General features: G+C 43.7%; 1 protein-coding gene across 5 annotated transcripts in view; it reads left to right on the top strand.

The window, feature by feature from the left end:
• The window catches only part of GOLGA1 (golgin A1), a 66,143-nt gene that overhangs the window by 4,923 nt on the left and 38,218 nt on the right, over positions 1-23,002 (top strand). For 2 of the 5 annotated variants that reach the window (XM_066580743.1, XM_066580744.1), the window contains 10 exons: positions 2,603-2,693; positions 6,868-6,942; positions 9,481-9,578; positions 11,186-11,218; positions 12,749-12,877; positions 16,787-16,956; positions 17,095-17,206; positions 17,938-18,033; positions 18,437-18,562; positions 21,641-21,736. In XM_066580743.1, coding sequence (XP_066436840.1) covers positions 2,603-2,693; positions 6,868-6,942; positions 9,481-9,578; positions 11,186-11,218; positions 12,749-12,877; positions 16,787-16,956; positions 17,095-17,206; positions 17,938-18,033; positions 18,437-18,562; positions 21,641-21,736 — 1,026 coding nt within the window. The remainder of the gene's footprint in view (positions 1-2,602; positions 2,694-6,867; positions 6,943-9,480; positions 9,579-11,185; positions 11,219-12,748; positions 12,878-16,786; positions 16,957-17,094; positions 17,207-17,937; positions 18,034-18,436; positions 18,563-21,640; positions 21,737-23,002) is intronic. The other 3 variants (XM_066580746.1, XM_066580745.1, XM_066580747.1) reach the window with 3 other exon arrangements.

The following is a 23,002-nucleotide window of genomic DNA, read 5'->3' as shown; positions in this document are numbered from 1 at the left end:
TCTCCAGTTTGTCTTCTCCTAAATACAGTGTCTGCGGTATACCGAACGGAGGTCAGCGTTGGTATTTAGGCATGTCCTTCAGAAGTGGCGTAAATGTCTATAGTCTGAATATTCCTTTTAAGACGCCTTTTATAATGTGCATTGAATAGCTACTTCATACGAGACATCCATCTAGTAGTGCTTTGGCCTATAGAACTGCCGAAATTCGTCATGACGTCTATGCACAGGTATCAGAGTACCCAGAAACATTCTCCACACCATTACTCCACCTCCACAGCCTGAACTAATGATACCTGACAGGAAGGGTTCATCCATTTATGCTGCTTGTGCCAAATTCTGACCGTCCATCAGCACGGTGCAGCAGAAATCTGGATTCATCTGACCTGGTGATGGTTTTCCGCTGCTCAGTGATACCGTTTTTGCGCTCTTTTTCCCACTGGAGTCTGCCCTGTCTGTTTCTCTTAGACAGCAATGGCGCTGGAATTAGTTGTCTGCTGTTATAACCCATCCTGGCAGTTCCGATATTAATCTTCATATATGCCCTGAACAGGCGTACAGATAAGAACATAGTAAGTAAGGCTGAAAAAAGACACGTCCATCCAGTTCAGCCTATTACCCACCCCCCCAATGTTGATCCAGAGGAAGGCAAAAAACCCAATGAGGTAGAAGCCTTTAACATGGGAGCCCAACGTAGAGAATAAAACCTCCTGCCATTTCTCAGCTTGGATGAGAAGAACACAAGTTCAACAGATTCCAACTAAATGGACCTGAAGTTAAGCTTCCATGGAGAAATCCGCTGAGAGATTCACTAGCAGTGGAGCAGTAGGGCGCTGTGGAGGATCGCCAGGTTCCTGAGGGTCCCGTTTTCCAGCACGTTGTAGGGTTCCTTGCATAGAATGGTAGAGTTGGAAGGGACCTCCAGGGTCATCGGATCCAGCCCCCTGCTTAGTGCAGGATTCACTAAAGCATCCCAGACAGATGTCTGTCCAGCCTTTGTTTGAACACTTCCATTGAAGGAGAACTCCCCACCTCCCGTGGCAACCTGTTGCACTCATTGATCACCCTCACTGTCTAATATCTAATCTGTGTCTCCTCCCTTTCAGTTTCATCCCATTGCTTCTAGTCTTTCCTTGTGCAAATGAGAATAGGGCTGATCCCTCTGCACTGTGACAGCCCTTCAGATATTTGTAGACCGCAACAGACTTCTGGCAAAGAACTTTTGATGACCTACGCAGAGGATGGTCCATCCATAGTTTACAACTGGACAACCTTGGAGGAATCCTATCAACCAGCAGCCAGTTAGGTACTTGGATTGGGAGGATCCCAGGAAAGGTAAACAGTCCACCCAGATGAGAATATTTCCTGAGATAGAAAAACGCATTGTCTTTTCGTACAATCACATACAAGGTGCGGCCGCACCTATACGTGGCCCTCGCATCTCTAATCTTGTCCAGGAGAGGACTCCACATTCTCCTCCTTGGCAGGTTATGGTTTGATACATCAGGAAAAAGTCTAATTTCGGACTCCCTCAAAGCCTCTAATGGACGACCAAGTTAGCCAAGTCAGCCCAATTATTATCCCAAGAAGACCAAGTTAGCCCAATTATTTCTTTCCACATTATACCATTTCTTTTCCTTGATCACACCATTCTCCAGACTGCTGCATGAGAAAACTCCATAATGTTGGCAGTGTATGAAATCCTGGCCATGGCAGTCTAGCGCCGGTGACCAGGCATTGATGGAAGTCGCTCAGATCGCTGGACTTTCACGTTCTAATGTTGATTGACACTGAAACTGATCCATAAAAAACTTATCACTTGATTTTATGCTGCACTCCGGGGTAACAGGGATAATTTGCATACAAGGAAGCTCCAATCATGAAAGGGCCAGGGGCTCTAATAAGGTGGTTATTTGGTGTATTTTGAAGTAAGAAGTCAAAGATTTTGCTGCAGGTCACTCAGATGCATATGGAGGTAAAATAAGTGTTAAGGCCCATTTACACGCAAAGATAATTTTTCAAACAATTGAAAGTTTTAGCGATCTTTTTGTATAAAGTGTTAATGGCCACTAATGTCCATTAACACTTTATCGTCTTCATTTGCACGTAAAAGGGCCTCAAGGAGCTGTTTGCAGAGCCCAGCGTGTGATTTAATCCCACTCTCAGCCATGCTCACAGCTGCATTGTTCTCCTTGGGGCTGCCAGCTGGTTACAATGTAATCTCCCAACTCCCTGGAGAGACACTTTATCTCTGCAGCTGAATGTCGGATTTGAAGTTCACCTTAAAATCATCGTTCAGACGAAAAGTGCACAATGGCAGCATTTACATGTAACGATTATCGCTCATTTTCGGTCGTTTGAACGAATTTTGAGCGATAATCATGTGTAAATGAGCCTTAACACCCATATTGCAGAAGTAACACCTAAAATCCTCCCATCTGCTCGATGATAGCTATGTTTGGCTCATTGGAAATGTGCATGTGGGGTCGGTGTCTGGGTCTTACCGCCATAATACGGACATTAAAATGTGTTATTACAACTGTCTGAAACTGACCCCCTTTTATTTTATTATGCTTATCTCTCATATTTGATTCTAATTTTCCAGGCCTCAGATGGCAGCAGCTCCCGTGAGGATTTGCCTTCTCAAATTTCCAGGAGGAATGAGCAAATCCGCAGGCTGGAAGCCAAATTATCAGGTAGTCATCTGTGTCACACAATGGTATCGCATAAATTACTCTTTAATGACATTTTCAACATCTGAAAAGTGAAGAGTGAAGTGAAGATATTCCTGAAGGCAGAGCTGATACAGATCCACTTGTAATTAAAAATCACACGCCAGTAACTTCTCCCCGCCAGGAGTCTAAGGGGGCAGAAACGCTCCAGTTCAGTAGCTGTCTGGCAATCGTTAGTCCCTTGTAAACAGAATCTTATCACTGAAGTCTCAGTTATGAAATACGGTTTTATGCTTTAGCGCACTGTGATCATAACTGAGAAAAATATTATTTTGAAAACCCCAAATGTCCCCACTTTTACATGTGTACTATTTCTGGATACACAAGTTGCCAGTAAACATACGTCTTTGAGTCATCCTCTTGTCAATTACTTGAAAGTGTTTTTCCCACAACTTAAACTTGCTCCACAACTACTCTGCCCTTCCTGTTTGTTGCTGACATGGACACGTGACTGCTGCAACCAATCACTGACTACAGCAATGACCTTCTGTAGCCAGTGATTGGCTGCGGCAGTCACATGTCCTGGTCAGCTGCAACCAGGAAGTACAGAGTGATTATGGAGCAATTTTAAATCGGTAAACCCCCTTTAAAGCAACCCTCTGGTTTTTGAACAAAATTCTGTCCTGGGACCAGAGAGGGCAGGCGGTATATCACCAGCACTTGTTGTTCTCGGTGTCTGGCCAATTTGTCAGTTTTGGGTCTCTTTTTCTGCCTTTTAATATGGCCAACGCATTCTTCAGACTACCTAATCTCTATAGTGCATTGGTAGTGTTAGACTTTCAGTGCACTATAGCTGCTCTTTGATTGGTGAGTGCTGTTGACATGAATCAGTACGGACCAATCGGAGAGCAGTGCACAATGTACTACCATAAAGGCCCTTTTACACGCAACGGTTATCGCTCAAAATTCATCCAAACAGATGAGAATGAGCGGTAATCGGTACATGTAAACGTGGGCGTCGTGCAGGTTTCGTTTGAACAATGGATTTTAGTTAACTTAAAGTCAATCGTTCAGCTGCTAAAAGACTGAGCAAATGCATTCCATTTGAGTGTATTTCGCTCCTCTTTCAATAGACTGCAGGATGTTCTCCTAGCCGTATGTTTACACTAGCCAGGAGGAGAACAATGCAGCTGTTTGCACTGCTGGGCGTGTGTTTAAACACATGCTGGGCTTTGCAAACAGCTCCTGGAGGTCCTTTTACATGCAAATGAAGATGATGGTGTTAATGGCCATTAATAGATCGCTAAATCTTTCAGTCATTTGACAGATTATCTTTGCGTGTCAAAGGACCTTAAAACATTACTTTCAAGACCAGCATGTCTGTGTCCAGGGAGTTTGGGAGGGGGGGGGGGGGGGGCACACAAAACAGTATTGCAGACCGCAGGTTGTTTACACTACATAGAGCATAAGCTATCTTTGTTCGTTCTTTCAAGATAAGGTACCACCATTATAGAGAGAACATTACAACAATGAAGGAAAACAGCCTTTGATGATTATATATCATCGTAAGTCAGGCTCATGGCGGTTTGTCAGACAAGAACCCAGTTGATCCTGTGAGCGAGCTTTTTTATTCTTTTTTTTTTTTGTTCTGACTCATGACCTGGTAAGAATAAAAAAGTGGCACGGATGTGTGCGATCACCAGGGTTAGACTGGCTCACAATAGCAAACGCTCCTCCAATAGGCCGAGACTATAATGCAATAAAGACCCGAAAGGTCCAGCAGAAAACATTCCAATCTGGGGCTGACTTTGAATCCTACCACTCGCCGCTAGAGTCTTTCTTATAGTTGACTTGCCAATAACCCGTTCAGTCCTATTGATATACTGCTTGGCCGCTTTATTAGAGTCACACATCTAGTAGCGGGTTTGGCCTTCAGACCTGTCATAGCATATATTCCACTAGTTGTTGAAATTATTCAATTAGCCCATGCGGACAGGAAGCTTCTCGTAATTGCCGCAATTCGAATGGAGGTACGACATGCTCTGAACAGATGAGAGCCAAATTCTGACCTCCCATCAGCACGGTGCAACAGAAATCTGGATTCATCTGACCACTGCTCAGTGATCCAATTTTGTGCCCACTGGAGTCGCCTTTCTGTTTCTCTTAGATTGCAATAGCGTGGACATGGTCATCTGCTGTTATAGTCCTTCCACGCTAAGGAGCGACAACTTATGTGCTCAGACATGTTAATTGGAGCAACAATGTTGTATGCAGCTACAATTTGCTTGACAGCGCACCGCCTTCTTCTCAGTAGGATTCTTGACATCCCCCTCTGACCCCTTTTGTCAGTGAGTTGTTTACGATCCCCTTTTGCTAGATATTTTTTTTCAATCACACCATAGAATCATAGAATAGATACCATTCTCTGTATACTTTCCACACGCTGTATGAGAAAACCCCACAAAATTAGCAGTATATAAAATCCTGGCCCGTCAAGCACCAATGATCAGGCCTCGTTAAAAGTTCAGATCGCTTGATTTCCCCTTCTAATGTGGATTCACACTGAAAATGATCCACAGAAAACTTGCTCAGATGATTTTATGCTACACTCCGGGGGTCACAGGTCTAATTTTCACACCGAAATTAACAAAAGGCACTCCATTGTGCAGAGCGGCTGATGCCAGAGAGCAGTAGTAGACAAAAAGAAATAATGCAGTGTAAAAGCATAACGCACAGAACGTCTGTCAGTAGCTGCGGCCTTCCCTCAAATAGACCAGCTGAAGCCTTCGTGGACATGCAAAAGAAATAGCAGAAGAAGCATGGGGATTCTCGGCACGCTGGACAGAAGCAGGGGTTATTAAATTAAGGAGAAACTTTATGGATGGCTACGCATTTCAGGGCTGAAATTGCATCTTCATCTGGCCTTTGATAGATACGTACAAGGAGGTTTTAAAAAGACATGGTTTTGCATGACATCATAAGTACATGAGATGACTGTCAGATGATGTCATCTCGGCATTGAAACGCATAGCCGTCCATTACGTTCCTCTTTAATCTTGCTGATCCGTGCGTCTGTCCAGACAACTGTCAAAGTTGCATCGCACCGCACGAAAACGCGGGTGCGATGCAACTTTGACAGTAATAAATCCTACTGTCAAACCCCAACCTAAGCCCTAACTAAACTTAGCCCTAAACTAAGCCCTAGCTGCAGGAAATACACCTACATCACCTCTCTGTTGCTGTCCTCCTCGGCTGCATTTTCTCTTTGTTCCCCGACACTGTTTTTCAGCATCTCTTCTGGCCCAGGATTAGAAAATCCCCATTTCCGGGAAGTGCTGCCTCTGATTGGCTGAGCTCTGTGACGCTCAGGTAATCAGAGTTGGAGAGGTGATTTTTTTTTTTAATGCAACTAGGGCTTATTTTCGATGTAGGGCTTACATTTCAATTCCACGAAAATCTTTGCACGTGGTGCTACAAAGTCGCTCGACTTTGTAAAACCACTTGCAACTTTGTAACACCACTTGCAGCTTTGTAGCAATACAGAATCGCAGTTTCGCCGTGAGCAAACGCAGCGATATCACACAGACCACCAATGTCATATTGCTGATATCGCAGCGATTTTCTCACGATGATATCGTGTTGCCTGTGTGAAGGAGTTCTAAAGGGGACGTGTACTTGTTCTGTACACATGGAGGGTCAGCCATCAGTGAGCCCATCAGTCAAACACTGAGTGATCAAACATCCACAGTCAATAGGTAAGTGAGCAGCTCCTTCCCCGGATCAGCTGGGTCCCGGTGACCCACCAGTATGAGTTCTGACATGTTGGACTGGTAATTGTGGAGTCTTCATTGTCACCCTCTGTACCCGATCAGCGATGACCAGTTAAAGAGATGCTTTCCTGTACATTTGTATTCAGTTGTGTTTCGTTCCCTGCTGTATATTAAGAAGCTGCATGTTCTTACTAAGGTTGGTGATAGTTTTCCTTTAAATGTCTGGTCCTGTTTAGAGCCTCCGAATAGTGATGTTAGAAGCGTGACTTTCCCTGCCCTTCTCCCACTCATGTTTTTTTTTATATTTTCCCTTTTTTTATTCCCCCTCCTCCTCTTTCTGTTTTTGTCTTGTGTTGTCCACTTCTTGCATTTCCCACTTTTGTCCTTTGCTCGTTCTTCCACCCTGTTTGTCTACTTCACCCGCAAAGATTACGCAGAACAGGTCCGAAACCTACAGAGGATGAAAGAAAAACTTGAGCTTGCTTTAGAAAAGCACCAGGATTGTACGTATTTAGTCTCTTTGTCCCTTATCCCTGTCCTGTCTCTGACCACCATCATTCAAGTTGTAGATCGGATTCAATTCTCCTTAAAGGGGTATTCTGGTGACATCAACTTATCCACCATCAGTAGGATAGGAGATAACTAGCTGATCAGGGGGGGTCAGATCACTACCCGTCAGCAGAACGGGGGTCCCGTGTCCTGCAAGAGACTAGCAAAATGAATGGAGCAGCGGCGCATATACCTGGCCAGCGCTCCATTCATTTCAATAGGAGCGCCAAAAGTATCCGAGTTCAAGCGCTCGGCAGTCTCTGGCGCTGTCAATGAAATGAATGGAGCAGTAGCCAAGCATGCATGCTGCTTCTCCATCCATTTGGCTAACCTCCTATGGGACACAGGCCCCTACTTGGGTGATCGGTAGGGATCCCAGTGTTCGGACCCCCACTGATCAGCTAGTTATCACCTATCCTGCAGATGGGGGATAACTCAATGTCACTGGAATACCCCTTTAAATGGGTTTCACAAGCGGAAACTATTGATGACGTATCCTCAGGATAGGTTATCAATCATTAATTGCCTGGGACCCTCCATTAATTGCCGATCCCTGACAATTAACTATTGATGGCCTATCCTCAGGTTAGGTCATCAATAGTTTTTGCCCAGAAAACTCTTGTAAATTGGTTCTGTATTCTGGCAGTGCATGCTCAAATAATTAGGTGGTCTCCCAGCTTTATTTCTTATAGAAGTGGATGCACCTCTGTATAGGAGAAGAGTAGCATCTCCACATTACTATATTAATCCTATACAGGTATGGACATAACCCTGGGAGACATGTTTGTTGCATGCGGCTGGTGCGTACTATGGAAATCCTTTATTATATTTAAAGGGGTTGCTTTTTTTTTTTTCTAGAAACGGCGCCATCCTTGTCCGGTGGTTGTGTTTGGTATTGCAGTTCAACCCAGCTCAAGTGAATATGGCTGACCTGCAATACCAAGCGTAGCCTATGGACAGATGTGGCACAATTTCTGGAGGAAAGCACACATTCTTCTAATCCCATACAATCTCTTAAAGTTTATTAATCATCAAACTGCTCTAATCTGTTACATTCTTAATGACTGTTCTTTGCACTTTTTTATTTTGTCATATGCATCTAACACGTAATCCAGTTTCATTGTGATGTTAATGACATGATGTATAATTTATGTAATTTACTTGATTTTATCTAATTTTTTTTTTGCACTGAAATTTGTGGAATTTCTATAGTTAATGAGGTTAAAAAAATACATTCATCAAGTCGAACCTTTCTCAGATCAGCTACATATGTTGTTGCGTAAAGGGGTTGGCCAACCATCATTAATGTTTTTTCATTTGGGGTTTGTCAGCTATCATGAGAATGGGAGACTCAAATCTCCCGCTTCAGTGTAGCAGTGACTATGCATGCGTTCTACCACTTCATTCACTGTGTAGGGGACTGACGAAGATGGCCATTTGTAGGACACCCAGCAATTATACATTTATTACCTGGCCCTTTAACGCCTTGACCCAATAGGATGTACAATATATATCCTATAAGTGCAGAGATTGTATGGAACGGGATCTGAAGTCGGTCCCTCTCCATACATGGCGGGTGCTGGCTGTCTTTGACAGCTGACATCCGCCCACAATAGCTGTGATTGGCACCGACGCTGATTGCAGCTGTTAACCCTTTAAATGCCCCGATCGGTATCCAAATACTTTGGGATTCCGATATTTGTTCACTCAGGAGAGACAGATCCTTTCCCACCCAGGGTTTTATCACATTCATTGGGCCTGTGTCCTAGAATGAAGGCGATACAAGTCTGGATTAGGTGTAATAAAAGTGGGTCCAAAACCCTTGGCCGATATACCACCGGCTTCACATGAGCGTATGCGCATTTGCGCACATAAGCGCCACCTTTTTGCCTAACGAACATAGTTGTTTTTTTTGCACTCGCTAAAAAAAAAAACAATGATGCTCCCAGCCATTAAAATGGCTAATTTGTCAATGAGTTCATGATGTGGTTTTTTTCCCCTGCATAGTTATGCAATGTGTCATTCATCTCCTAGCGTATTGCGTGCGCATTTGTGCATCCCCATTGACTTGTGGTGCGCAAATGGAGCATGAGTTTTTCCTTCCTTTTGCGCGACCGAAATGCGCAGGAATAATACGCTTATGTGAACGATCCCATTTATATCAATTTGTTCACTGCATATTGCATGTGCGGATACGCCTGTGTGAAGCCGACCTTACTCGTTCCATTGTTATTGTTCATCATGTAATATTGATAAGGCCATTTGATCCGGAGAGTTGAGATCACGTAAGGCGGTTTGTCTCTCTGCGCACGGAGCGCTCACTGTATCAGGCCTTTTCAGCTGTGGTCATGCAGATCGGGTGAGCTTTCTTTTCCTACCCGGTACATTGGCAACAATTCGCCGTATGAATCAGAGATGTATAGATTTAATAATTCAGTGTGGCACTTCTCGTTGGAGATGGTCTGGTTAGTGACTTGCTGCTTCTGTCCCAGCATCAATGAGGAAGTTTCAAGAGCAAAATGAGACGTACCAGGCAAGCCGCGCCAAGATGGCGGAAGAGTATGCACTTTCTCTTGAAAAGAAAGACCAGGTACGTCTGAAGGCGACTTTGTTCCTTTTGCATGTCCCACATATATTTTTTAAGGGCCCTCTAGCACACAGACCGAGAATCATCCCATTCTAACAATGGACAAATATCACATTAATGGACGCTCGTTACTGCCGTTAGTACAATTGGTTGCCCCCATACTCGGCAGTATGTCTCCCTGTTGTTGCTGACCAGTTTTATGCAGGCTAAAAGGTCCAATCCACCTCTTAACCAGCATTTGCTCTTTCATTGGCTGATTGTCGGCATAATCAGATGACCTGATGATAAGGCAAATTAACTTTTGGGCAAACATTTGTGCACCACCAGAAAAAAAAAAGTTATACTCACTGATGCTGGCACTGTCTGGGCCCTGGCGCTGCTTTCCAGGGTTCTGGGCACTTGTCAGAGTAATTTTGCTAGTGACAGAGTTTGAAGACCACGCCTCCAGCAAGAGATTGCTCTGATTGGCTAATCCAGCACCAATCACATCCAGCGTTGGACGCATCAATCAAAGCCATTCAATGAATGAATGGCTCGCGGCTCAGCCAATTGGAGCAATCACTTTCTGGAGGCGTGGTCTTGAAAACCCGTTACTAACAAGAGATGCTCTGCAGGCACAGACAAGTGCCTGGAAGCCTGCAGGGACGGCGCCTACTAGGTGAGAATTTGATTTTATTTTTTTCAGCTTCCTTGGCTGCGTTATCAGCTGTGCTGAAAACGCTGGTATACATACATTTTGGTTCCTTTTTTTAACCTGGAAGCAAAAGTGTTAGCAGTCTGCACATTTGCCTCCGATTTAAAAATGGAATGGAGAAGGAAAATTGACAGACATATTAAGACTGAGGGTCTTCAGTTTCAGTGCAGGTCTATGGGCACAATAACCTGGGCCTCCCTCACACAGGCGTTTGCAGAAATGCAGCGTTTTTCAAAGCTGCGTTTACTGCTGTTTCAGCCCGGTTTGGCCACAGCCAAGGATGCTGAAAAAAAAATCAATACTCACCTTGCAGGTGCCGTCGGTGTTTTCGGAACTGCGGGCCGGCTGCCGGGCACTTGTTAAGCAAGCATCTTTTGCTAGTTTCGGAGATTGAATTCCCCACCTCCCAGCAAGAGATTGGTCTGATTGGCTGAATCAGCTGAGTAACAGCCAGCTCAGCCAATCACAACCAGCGCTGGCTGCACCAATCACAACCAGCGCTGCCTTTTTTCTCTCAGGTAGTGTAGCTACCGCATTTTCTACAGCAGTGAAACCGCTGCCCATTCATTTCAATGGGCGACATCGGGCTGAAAACAGCCAAAGATAAAACATGCATCGCTGTCAAAGCGCAGCGTTGGAAACGCTTTTTGACTCCGGTGTGAACAGCCCCATTGGAATGAATGAGAGCGTTGCACAGTGTTTAGCGCAGCGCTGAAAAGGCTGCGCTACGTACTGTACAAAAACGTCTGTGTGAGGGAGGCCTAAAGCGTTTTCTTTCTTTTATCTGCTTCCATGATGGAACAGATAAACAGAAACAAAAACCGCTAGTGTGAATATAGGCTAACTGTTAGCAGTGTAGATACATTGTACACTTAGCTGAATAAATCACTTTTACCCTTATTCTCTCTTTTTTTAGGAGTGGCTAGTGAAGCTTGAAACACTTGAATTGGTAATTATAAATGGAATGACACACAATAAAAGTCATGTTTTAGAACAAAGTTACTATTTCGAACAATAGTTGTATGATAAGGTATTGGTTTAGTGTCCTTTTACACGGGATGATTTTTGGGCACTGAAGCACCCTGCAGTGTCCCAATGATTATTACACCTATGCTTTCACACAGAAGCGATAATCGGATAGTGAATGGAGATTGCTTCCGGCCAACTGCCTTCATTCACCGTAAATGGCAATCGTTCATAGTTGAAACAATTCCCAATTTACACGGGCCAATTACCTTTTGATTTTTATGCCTGCACAGACTGAACAACGAACGATAAGCAAACTAATCATGGCTAGTGAGAGGCTTGTGATGTGGGTCGGGAGGGGTATCCACTCTCCTTAGGGAGAGCACCAAGAAGATGAATGAGGAGACTTTTAAGGCCATCCATGCTCCCCTGGGTAATATGCAAATTGGGCTGATGGAACAATACCACTACAGCCCTTCTCACTAGCCAAGCCAGGATCCTACTGCACACTGATAAGAGGCGAAAACCCCGAAACAGCTGTCTGTGCATGGATTCTGGGTTGGTTTTCAATTCCCAATCATTGCTCTACAGACCTTTATAAAGGGTCAAGCATTGATTTGAAGGAATGTTGCCATCCAATAGATGGCGCTGCAGAGGTATTGTTCCATCTTTCTCTTTTTGCATATTATCCAGAGGAGCGTGGATGGCCTTATAAGTTTCCTCACTCACCTTCTTGGTGCTCTCCCTAAGGATAGATGATACCCCTCCTGACCCAATTGAGATTTTCAAATGGTACAACACAGGATAAGGGGAATCGCAGAGGCAGAATAAATTCTTTAAAGCTGGCAAAAACAAATCACCGAAGAAGAACTTAAAAACTAATGTTTGTTTATTTTTAATAAAATACTACTGGCGGACAAACTCGCACATAAATAGGGACCTATACGTGCACCTTGGATTTATCAAAGTTCATCCAATATTGGTGTCTATGATCTGATACGTGCTCTTATATAAAGAGACGAGGAGAGTATATAAATCTCTATACAACCAAAAAATGATGCTGTGTGATTTAAAGATATCAATAGTCACACAGCGACATAAATACACACAAGGACCCCTTTTTATATGTCCAATTCTATGAAAACACAGGAAAAGGTGAGGAGAATACATATTGGGATATACAGATGTGTCATCCTTTAACTTTACCGTTAAAAATAGTAGATGTCCAGTGGATAGCATCAGTCGACCAGCCGTCATTATAGGCATCCATGTTAAAGGAAGAAAAAAAAGTGCACTTTGATTTTTTTTCTGGATGGTGCAATAATGTATCATTTTTGCCTTATGAAAAATCAGAGTCAATGTAATTCAAGCCAATGTAAGAGGTTGACACACTTGTAATATGGTCTGTGATGTCTCTTTCCTTTGTGACCGTCGTAGTTTAGACATAGGCAGCCAGTTCTAGATTACCTTTTTAGGTGAAAAGTTAATAAATGCTTTTGTTTGTTACTTCAAGGAAAAAATAAAGCTTTCTGACCAAATGGAACTTATGAAAAAGCAGAATATCTCTTTGTTCCAAAAGCGAGAAGATCTTGATGAGTTGGAAGTTTTTCAGCAACAAGAAATTGCAAAAATCAAACACATGGTGAGAGCAGTGGACTGCATCTTATTTGATATTTAGTTTATCTATTTCATATTTATATTATACTAGCTTATCCGTCGCACGTTGCTGCGAAGACAGACAGACATACATTCCATCGTTTTTATATATCTAGATAATAACCAATCGCAGCGCAGCTTACATTTTACCTCAGCTTTATAATATATAACACCAAATCACAGCGCAGCTTTTATGTTACCTTAGCAGTATAAAATATAACAACCAATCACAGCACAGCTTTCATGTTACGTCAGCAGTAAGAGAAATAACAACCAATCACAGCGCAACTTTTATTCTGCCTCAGCAATATAAAAAATAGCAACCAATCACAGCGCAGCATTCATTTTACCTCTGCGGTATTATATATAGCAACCAATCACAGCGCAGGTTTCATGTTACCTCAGTGGTATAATATATAGCAACATATCGCAGCGCAGCTTTCATGTTACCTCAGCAGTATAATATATAGCAACCAATCACAGCACAGCTTATATGTTACCTCAGCAGTATAAGAAATAGCAACCAATCACAGCACAGCTTTCATTTTACCTCAGCATTCTCAATATCCAGCAATTGTCTTGCGAAACGTTCGGCGGATGCATCATTTTGTGGTTGAACACTCATCCCGTTGGTCGTAATGCCTTTTGCTTTTGTGCTTGAGATGGAAATCAAACGATCTTTGTCTGGGGGGCATAACTGTTGACGATGCTCGTACGCGCCACCTTCCCTGGAGTGTACTCAGCAACTTCCCAAAGTCTCATGGCAATTGGAGGAATGGTGTAGTAATGCATAAAGGACAGACAGACAGACATTCATTTATATATATCAGGAAGTGAGAGAATTAGATTCCGTACGTAAAATTTGGACACTAATTCTTTTGCACATAGAATTGAATAATCGAGTTGGGACCCATTAGCGTTTCCTATTTATGACATAATCAATGCCCGTGCCAAATTTCATGTTTCTATGTGAGAAAATTACATTCCGTACGTAAAATTTGGACGCTAATTCTTTGGCGCTTAGAATTGAATAATCGAGTTGGGACCCATTACCTTTTCCTATTTATGACATAATCAATGCTCATGCCAAATTTCATGTTTCTACGACATCGCGAAGTGAGAGAATTAGTGGCAGTGATGGAAATCAAACGATCTACGTGGGGGGGGGGCGTAACTGTCGACGACGCACGCACGCGCGCCATTTATCGTAGGATAGTTGTACTATGCCTATAATCTTCCCAGGAGTGTACTCAACAACTTCCCATGGCGATCGGATGAATGGTGTAGCAGCGCATAAAGGACAAACACACACACACAGACAGACAGACACGCATACATTCAATTTTATATATATAGAAGATTCACCAGTCACGTCTCTTTAAGGCCTAGTGCCCACGGCCGTAACAGGAATTCCGCAGCGGAGTCTGTCACGGCGCCCCCAGAGAGACACCATACTTACCTCCGGATCCGCCACACGACGTCCCGCATGACGCTCCAGCACGCATGCGCAGTGGAGCGCATGATGCGCCAGCAGTGTCATGTGACACACCGGTCACGTCATATGACACGCCCACAGCGTCACATGACGCGGTGGGTGGGGAAGCGATTTCACGCTATCTTCCGCTGTGCTACAGTGGAAGATAGCATGACAGACGGCATCCATTGACTGCAATGGAAGCCGTCCACGCATACGCCCGCGGGTGATTGCGGGCGCTTTCATGGGGCGGAATTCTGCGATGGAATTCCGCATCGTGAGCATTGCGCTATTAGGTTCAATAGATTTCCGCCACGTAATACACAGCGGAAATCCGCCCGTGGGAATTAGGCCTAAAGAGATATTTCAGGGTGTTTGTACTGATGATCTATTCTCTAAATAAGTCATCAGTAGTTGATCGATTGGGGTCTGTTGTTCGGGACCCCCATCCATCTGCTGATCATTTGGCCCGCTGTCAGTGCAGCGAGCCGGATGTCAGTGGTAACAGCAGAAAATGGGTGTTCTGGCTTCACTCCCAATAAAATCAATGGGTGCTCTGTGTTTCTCTTACACTTCCTGCTTCTCTTATAGTCAGGACGTCACATTCTGTCTTGACTATAAGAGAAGCAGGAAGTGGAAGACAGGCGTAGAGCTCCAATTGATTTCATTGGGAGTGAAGCTGGTGCTCCATCCTACTACTGTGACCACTGATGACTTCTGAGTGGCAGACCCCCATCTGTCAACTACTGATGACCTATCCAGAGGTTAAGTGATCAGTTCAAAAAGCCCCGGAATCCCCCTAATAAGTAAATAATTGTATGTCACATGAATTAACAAGGCACTTGTCAGGCCCCACATGGAATACTGCGCACAGTTGTGGTCACCGGTGCTCAGGAAGGATGTTACAGTGCTTGAGGGGGTTCAAAGAAGGGCAACTAAATTAATAGACGGAATGGGAGGACTGGAATACCCAGAGAGGCTATCAAAATTGGGATTATTAACTCTGGAAAAAAGACGGCTAAGGGGCGACCAAATAACTATGTATAAATACATGAGGGGACAATACAAGGATCTCTCCAATGATCTGTTTATATCCAGGACTACGAAGGTAACAAGAGGGCATCCGCTACGTCTAGAAGAAAGCAGATTCCATCACCAACACAGAAGGGGGTTCTTTACTGTAAGAGCAGTGAGACTGTGGAACTCTCTGCCTGAGGATGTGGTGATGGCAAAATCTATAGAGGAGTTTAATAGGGGACTAGATGTCTTTCTAAAGCGCTATGATATTACAGGATATAGACAGTAGGCGACCAGCAGGGTTGTTGATCTCAAATGTTGATCTTGATAACTTTTGATATGTCCAGACCTCATCTGGTATACTGTGTCCGGTTCTGGGCACCCCACTTTAAAAAAGACATAGACAAACTGGAGCAAGTTCGGAGAAGAGTTACCAAGATGGTAAGCTGTCTGCAAATCATGTCCTATGAGGAACGGTTAAAGGATCTGAGAATGTTTAGCTTGCAAAAAGGAAAGCTGAGAGGAGACTTCATAGCAGACTACAAATATCTGAAGGGCTGTCACAGTGCAGAGGGATCAGCCCTATTCTCATTTGTACAAGGAAAGACTAGAAGCAATGGGATGAAACTGAAAGGGAGAACACAAATTAGATATTAGACAGTGAGGGTGATCAATGAGTGGAACAGGTTACCATGGGAGGTGGGGAGTTCTCCTTCAATGGAAGTGTTCAAACAGAGGCTGGACAAATATCTGTCTGGGATGATTTAGTGAATCCTGCACTGAGCAGGGGGTTGGACCCGATGACCCTGGAGGTCCCTTCCAACTCTACCATTTTCTGATTCTATGTCATAGGGACATGTTAAAAGTTCTGATCGCTGGTGGTATAGCTGCTGAGATCCCTACCGATTGCTAGAATGAGTCAGCTGAACCACTCGCCTAAGTGCTGTCACTGCTCGCTAGCTCAAGACAGGCTATTAGACTTTCTATTGCCCGGGCACGGATGAGCTCTTCAGCTGGCTCATTCTAGCGATCGGTGGGGTTCTTTGAAGCTAGATCCCCAGCAATCAAAACTTTTGACATGTCCCTATGACATGTCAAAACTTTTTATAAAGTGAAGTTACATTTTTTTAGTGTATTACTGTCTTTAACTCACTCTATAGATCTTGGATGTTAGAGATCATTTCACAAGAAGCCTTCCGACCCCAGCAGTCATTCTTCTCTTGTTTTCAAGCATTTTCTGTTACTTTTGAAATGAAATCTCTGTTCTTTTTACATTTCCATAGCTGGCTTTGTTTCTATATGGGGAAGGATAAAGAGAGTGAGGAACGCTTTTATTAAAGCTTCTTTGCATAGAATCTTTGCTTGGTCTCATGGAAACCTTTGCTTTTGGGCTAACATTTTCAGCTGCTAAAGAAAGAAGAATTGCTTAGCAAAGCTGAAAAAGACTTGGAGGTAAAGCGGATGGAAGCAGAGATCTCTCAGGCAGCGGTTCAGGACACCCAGCGTCTCTCAGATAAACTCAAGGAAGACCTTCAGCAACTCCAGGAAGAAAACTCCAAGCTGGCTGAGAAGAGGTGAGCAGCAGGAGAAGGCACCTTGTATGAGTCTGAAGTGCTGCATGGAGAATAGAGTCACACGTGCCTAAAAAAATCATGGTCTACTCATAGTATAGCATATCTGTGCTTAAATGGTCTCATGTTCTCGTTCTACAGGACAGAACTGGCAGCAGCTCAGGAAGGTGCAGAGGAGAAGATAACAGAGCTGGAACAGAGACAGCAGGAGCTCCAGGACTTTATCCAGCGGCTGTCTCTGGACTTGCAGAAGGTCATTGAAATGTGTTGTCAAACTTTAGCTTCAATGGGTTGTGCATAATTCCTGTTAATATGCCCTGTTAGGGAATATGAATATCATAGAGCAGGGTCCGCCAATCGGGACCCCTCTCTATGATCTAGAACGAGGAACCTGATTCTGAAAGAGATTACAAGTTAGTACAACCCCTTTAATGTTCCATTTCCGTAATGCCATTTTTTATCTTATGCGTTTTTTCACAAGGCCCTGGGGACTGTTTGGGGGTCCAGTTGCCCTAGGTTAGAGGGTCATTTAAAAGACTTTCTAGAAACATGCTTCCATTTTTTTATATAGAGTACTGCATTTGATACTCTTAGTTCCTATTCACATGGGGGAATTTTCTATCTGTGTGCTGTCCAGACAACACACAGGCTCATTATAGCTAGTTAGGCTATTCACACAGGCGATGATCCATGTGAAAAACAATCGAAGCATGTCTTATTTTGGTCCATATGGTGGACGAGAATCAGACATGCAATGTCCACTGCCCACTGGTATCTGACAGCACACGGAGGACATGGCATGTGTCTGTGTGCTGTCCTATGCGAGTTGCAACTTGCATATGCCTGTGTGAATGGGCCCTTAGAGTATTGCCTCTGTAGTAGAGCTCAATCCGGAGCCTCTGTGTATAGGACCATACATCAGTTTTTTCATGGAGCACTGCATTTGATTCCATATTGCTCTTACTGTATTGCCTCTGTACTTAGGCCCAGTCCGGAGCCTCTAGCAGCGAGAAGAGACTGAATGAGATTCAGGATGAATACGAAACTTTAAAGCTGCAGCATGAACAGCTGAAATCTAAGGTATGACTCCTACACACATTACAAACAGTTGTTTAGGCTGCTGACTGACCCCCTTTTAGTACTAATTATAACTATTCATCATGTCCAACATGCTATGGTGCCAATCAGCCATTGCAGTGCTGAAGAATTTGCATTTATATAAAGGGGAAGTGATCATCTAAAGACAGTTCAATCCACCCATTGTTCTGTTACACAGTGTTCTATGTAATGCAGGGCATCAGGGTAAACGTTACACAAGTGGGAGACTGAAAGAACCTCTTTGGGCTCTTCACTACAGTGTATACATTTCTTTCTTAGTGTTCCTTTAGAAATATGCTTTTGAGAAGAAAGAAAACCTGCTCAGTTTATGCCATCGCTACTATCATTTCTACTTTTGGGTTCTGATTGTGCTATTTTACACTAGATGGCAGTAGAATCTAAAGAAAAGGATAACTTAATCATTCGTTTGCAAGAAAAAGTCAGTCTACTGGAGAAGACACTTGAAGGAACTTTCTCTGGAGAGGAAGGTCTGCAAGAGCTTCTTAAAGAGGTGGGTAGAGATAATAACATAGTAACCAGTATATACCGTGTTTCCCCAATAGTAAGCACTTGAAATCTAACACTCACCCCCCACATTAAAAAAAAAAAAAAATTTTCACCTAGTAGCCGGTGTTCGGATGCCTCACGCTAGGCTGCGGCGCTGCTGCAGGCATCCGTATAGTCTTCGGCGGTGACAGAGCATTTCTTCCTGGTAGCAGGGCTTGAATACCCCGCCCTCCAGCAAGCAATTGCTCTAATTGGTTCATGGAGCGCCGCGTCAGCGCTTGATTAACCAATCACAGCCATTCAATGATGTCATTCAATAAATGGCTGCGATTGGTTAATTCAGCGCTGGCTCTGATTGGTCGACGCAGCGCTCGATGAACCATTCAGAGCAATCGCTTGCTGGAGGCGGGGTATTTAAGCCCAGCTACAAGGAAGAAATGCTCTGTCGTTGCCGAAAACTACACAGCAGCCTGCAGCAGCGCCGAAGACCAGCTTCAGTGACCCGAACGCCGGCTACTAGGTGAGTATTACAAGACACCCCAGAAAATAAGACTGTGCGTCTTTTGGGGCAAAAATTAATATAAGACAGTGTCTTATTTTCAGGGAAACATGGTAGATGCATCAATTTTAAATGTGGTTCCCCTTAGGACAAAACTGTATTACAGTTTACAGATAAAAAGTTTTCAATGTAATGTTTGTGAAATAACAGGGGACATCTGGAGGGGACGATTGACTAAACTTTTGTGAACAATTCATTTTTGTGCCCTGATGAACTAACGCTTGCAGCTTCTTGCTCAATAGTAATACAACATATGGTCTTGTAGAAATTTTTTTTTTGATCAAACGTTTTTGGTCATTTTTTTGTCAACATTTTTTGAACATTATCATTGTAAACAATCCCCCACCCCCTCCCATTTCCTTTCCCCTTAATTCTCTCACGTATTACCACCATTACTACCGGTGAATATAGTCCAAGACAGTGTACAAAGTTAGTAGTAAAGTCCATATCTATTCACTGCACTGCAGAATGATTGTTCTTATGAAGAACATGTAGGCTTTGAGTCTTCGATGTCCATTTTTTTTGCCCATATCATTTTATAAGGTCAGTCTTTGGAGTTCCCAAGGATGTTCAAAGATGTGTCCTACATTGTCCATCACTATTACGTATCTATTATCCTTTGCGTTTAGTAACATTTCAGAATATTATGACAGTTCCAAAGCTGACATACATAGGTGAGGTTATACTAATCATATCCAATATCACATATAGCATATATATCCCCGCCTGATTCATTTTCCAAATATATATACAGTTCCTTTTATTCTCTCCACTTATCCCCTTTTTGAACCAATCACAGTTAACGATGTTGAGATCATCTCAGTTGAACGTTGCCTAATAGGCACTGGGGCATTATCCCAGGGGTGCTCAGTCGCGTCTTCCATAGGCTGTCATATTTATATCCTGTGGTCTTGCAACTTTTTAACTACAAGACATTGAGGCTAGGGGGAACTTCTGAGTCCTTAATTGTTTTATCTTTTTCTTATGTGTAGGATGTTATTGTAGATTAGTTTTTTTTTATTCTGAAATCACTGCTAGATATATTAACTATTAATTTACATAAGATATTTAAGGGGGTTTTCCGGGACTAGAACATTGATGACCTACCTTCAGAATAGGTCATCAATAATCAGATTGGTAGGAGTCTGCTGCCTGAGATGTCCGCAGATCAGTTGATTGAAAAGGCTGCAGTGCTTCGGCAAGCACTATGGCCTCTTAATTGCGTGTTGGGCACAGTGGCCTACGTTTCATAGGGACTGTTTCTGGTATAGCCACTCAATTCCATTCATTTGAATGGGACTCAGCTCTACATAGGCTAGGTGATGAATGAATGTAGCATCATTGTCCAGAGAACAGCTGATCGTCAGGAGTCCTGGGGAGTAGACCCCACTAATCTGATCTTGATGACCTATCATGAATATTTTATTCCCTTGGTTTTGGGGAAAAATTCTGTCCCAAGACTGGAGGGTGGAAGCGGTACATTACCTGTAATTGATGTTGTCAGCCATCATTCGGTTCTGCCAGTTCAGGGTCCAGCGGCCAACATAGCCAACACCATCTTTAGACTTCCTAATAGGCCATAATCTTAGAACTACCAGTGCAGTATACCTACTCTGTGATTGGCTAGTGCTACTCACGTGATCACTGCTGGCCAATCACAGAGCAGTACATAGTGTGACTGGAAAATGGCGGACGCTTTATTGGCCTCCTGAAAATGGCACTAAGAACCAGCTGAGCCAAACGACAGCTGATACAATTCACTATAGGTATTGTACCCTCCAGTCTCACAGAATTTTGTCCTAAAACCGAAAAGTTGCTTTAAATATTTATGGATGTGTTATTACTTTGAAGGGTTTTTCCAAAAAGTTAACACTGATGGCTTATTCTGTTAGATTGGTGGGGATTCCCCCCCCCCCCCCAGGACTATCCCCAATTATAGTATAGGATTGAGCTGGGGTGTCAAGTACAGCCGCACTTGTGTGTAGATGGCTCCTAAATTCTTTTCTTATAGCTACCCTACACCATGGCTAAGGACTTATTCAGACGTGCGCATATCGGCCGGGTTTTCACGCCTGGCAGATATACGCTGTCCCTCCCACTCACCGGCTCTCTGCTTCTCTCCTCCCCTCCCAGCATTTTGAAATGGGAGTGGACAGGACGGGGCTAAGCTCCCGCCTCTTGTCCATAGCCAACAATGGGAGTGGGCGGGACAGAGTGGAGCTTAGCCCCTCCCATTGCAAACGCAGGAGTGGAGGAGAGAGGCTGAGAGTGGGATGGAAGGGGGGACTGCTTAGATAGAAGCGTATATCAGCCGGCCATGAAAATGCCGCCTGATATACGCTCTTGGGATTAAGCACTTATAGTGTGGACCCTGAACAGGAGACCCTCTCTATCACAACCATATGTTCTAATAGGTTGTCTTCATGAGACAAGGAAGGCTGTAATTGTATAAATATTGTTTTTTAAATAATATACTCCTAATTACATGCTTCTTTACATGCAATTTCTTATTAATACCTGCAGAAAGCTGCCTTAGAAACAAGACTGGATGAGACAAGACAACAGTTATTGGAGAGCAGAACTCTACATGTGGATGCAGTCACTCAGATGGAATCCCAGGTAAATGCCTCATGAGTGTATAATTGTTTCATAGACGTATTGTAACATGAGATGGCAGATGAGCGGCTTTTTGCTGTTTCCCCAAAAATAAGACCCTGTCTTTTATATTAATTTTTGCTCCAAAAGAGGCACGGGGGTCTTATTTTTCGGAGATGCCTTATACTTGCGTAGCAGGCGCCGTCCAGGTCCCTCCCGCTGGTCTCCAGAGCTCCGGCACTCTTGCTTCAGTCCTCAGCAGCCCACAATACATCACTTCTGGGTAACAGAGTTTGTAAACCCCGCCTCCAGAAAGCAAGGGCTCTGATTGACTGAGTTGCGGCACTCAATAACCAATCTATGCAGCGTTTGAAGAACCAATCACAGCCATCACATTGAATGGCTGTGATTGGTACATTTAGCACTGCATTGATTGGCTCAGCCGCAAACTCAGTTACTTGGAAGCGATGTTCTGTCGCCTGCTGAGGACTGAAACAAGAGTGTCAGAGCTCTGGAGACCAGCATGAGGGACCCGTGCAGCGCCTGCTAGGCAAGTATTGCTTTTTTTTCTTTTTTTAATGTTGTGTAGCTAGGGCTTATTTTCAGTGTAGGACTTATATTTCCAGAGCCCCCCTTTTCTAAGAATCAGGGTAGGGCTAATTTTCAGGCCGTATGACAGTTTTCCTACATCAAATTATTTTGCAGTTCCAAATGTATAAATGACGCTTCCCAAAATGTAATTAATCAGAGCAAGCTAATAGTAATATTGGAAGAGTTCAGATGTACATCTTGCAGGTATATGAATGTTTCAGTGTGTCTCAGTGTTCCTAAGCTAAGTAGCCCCAAGTCAAACAAATTACTTCAAAGTGCCCAACAGCTGTGACCATACACTGCGCTGCTTATTAGAAGCACACTATGAGAATGGTGCAAGCACCCTTCAAAGCAGCGGTGCTTCCTTTTAAAGGTCCGCTTCCCTGGGTCTGCCATCAGGTGAAGGTCCAAGCTGAACACGAACAGTAAAGATGCAATAACTGGAAAATGTATGTGTCTCACATGAATAGTTGATAACTAGAGATGAGCGAGCCTACTTGGTAAGGCAGTTACTTGAGCGAGCATCGCTCTTCTCGAGTAACTGCTTAGTGATCCGAGCAGGCTCGGGTGGGCTGCGGGGGGGGGGGGGGGTGAGCGGAGTGGCGGGAACTGCCTTACCGAGTAGGCTTGCTCATCTCTATTGATAACCCCTCACATTGCTAATTACTTACTATTAATTGTACTAAATGAATAACCTTG

The sequence above is a fragment of the Eleutherodactylus coqui genome, chromosome 10 (genome assembly GCF_035609145.1).
Source record: "Eleutherodactylus coqui strain aEleCoq1 chromosome 10, aEleCoq1.hap1, whole genome shotgun sequence".
In the NCBI taxonomy this organism is placed as follows: Eukaryota; Metazoa; Chordata; class Amphibia; order Anura; family Eleutherodactylidae; genus Eleutherodactylus; species Eleutherodactylus coqui.
The sequence above is the reverse complement of the archived record's forward strand: the minus strand, read 5'-3'. Positions and strand labels throughout refer to the sequence as shown.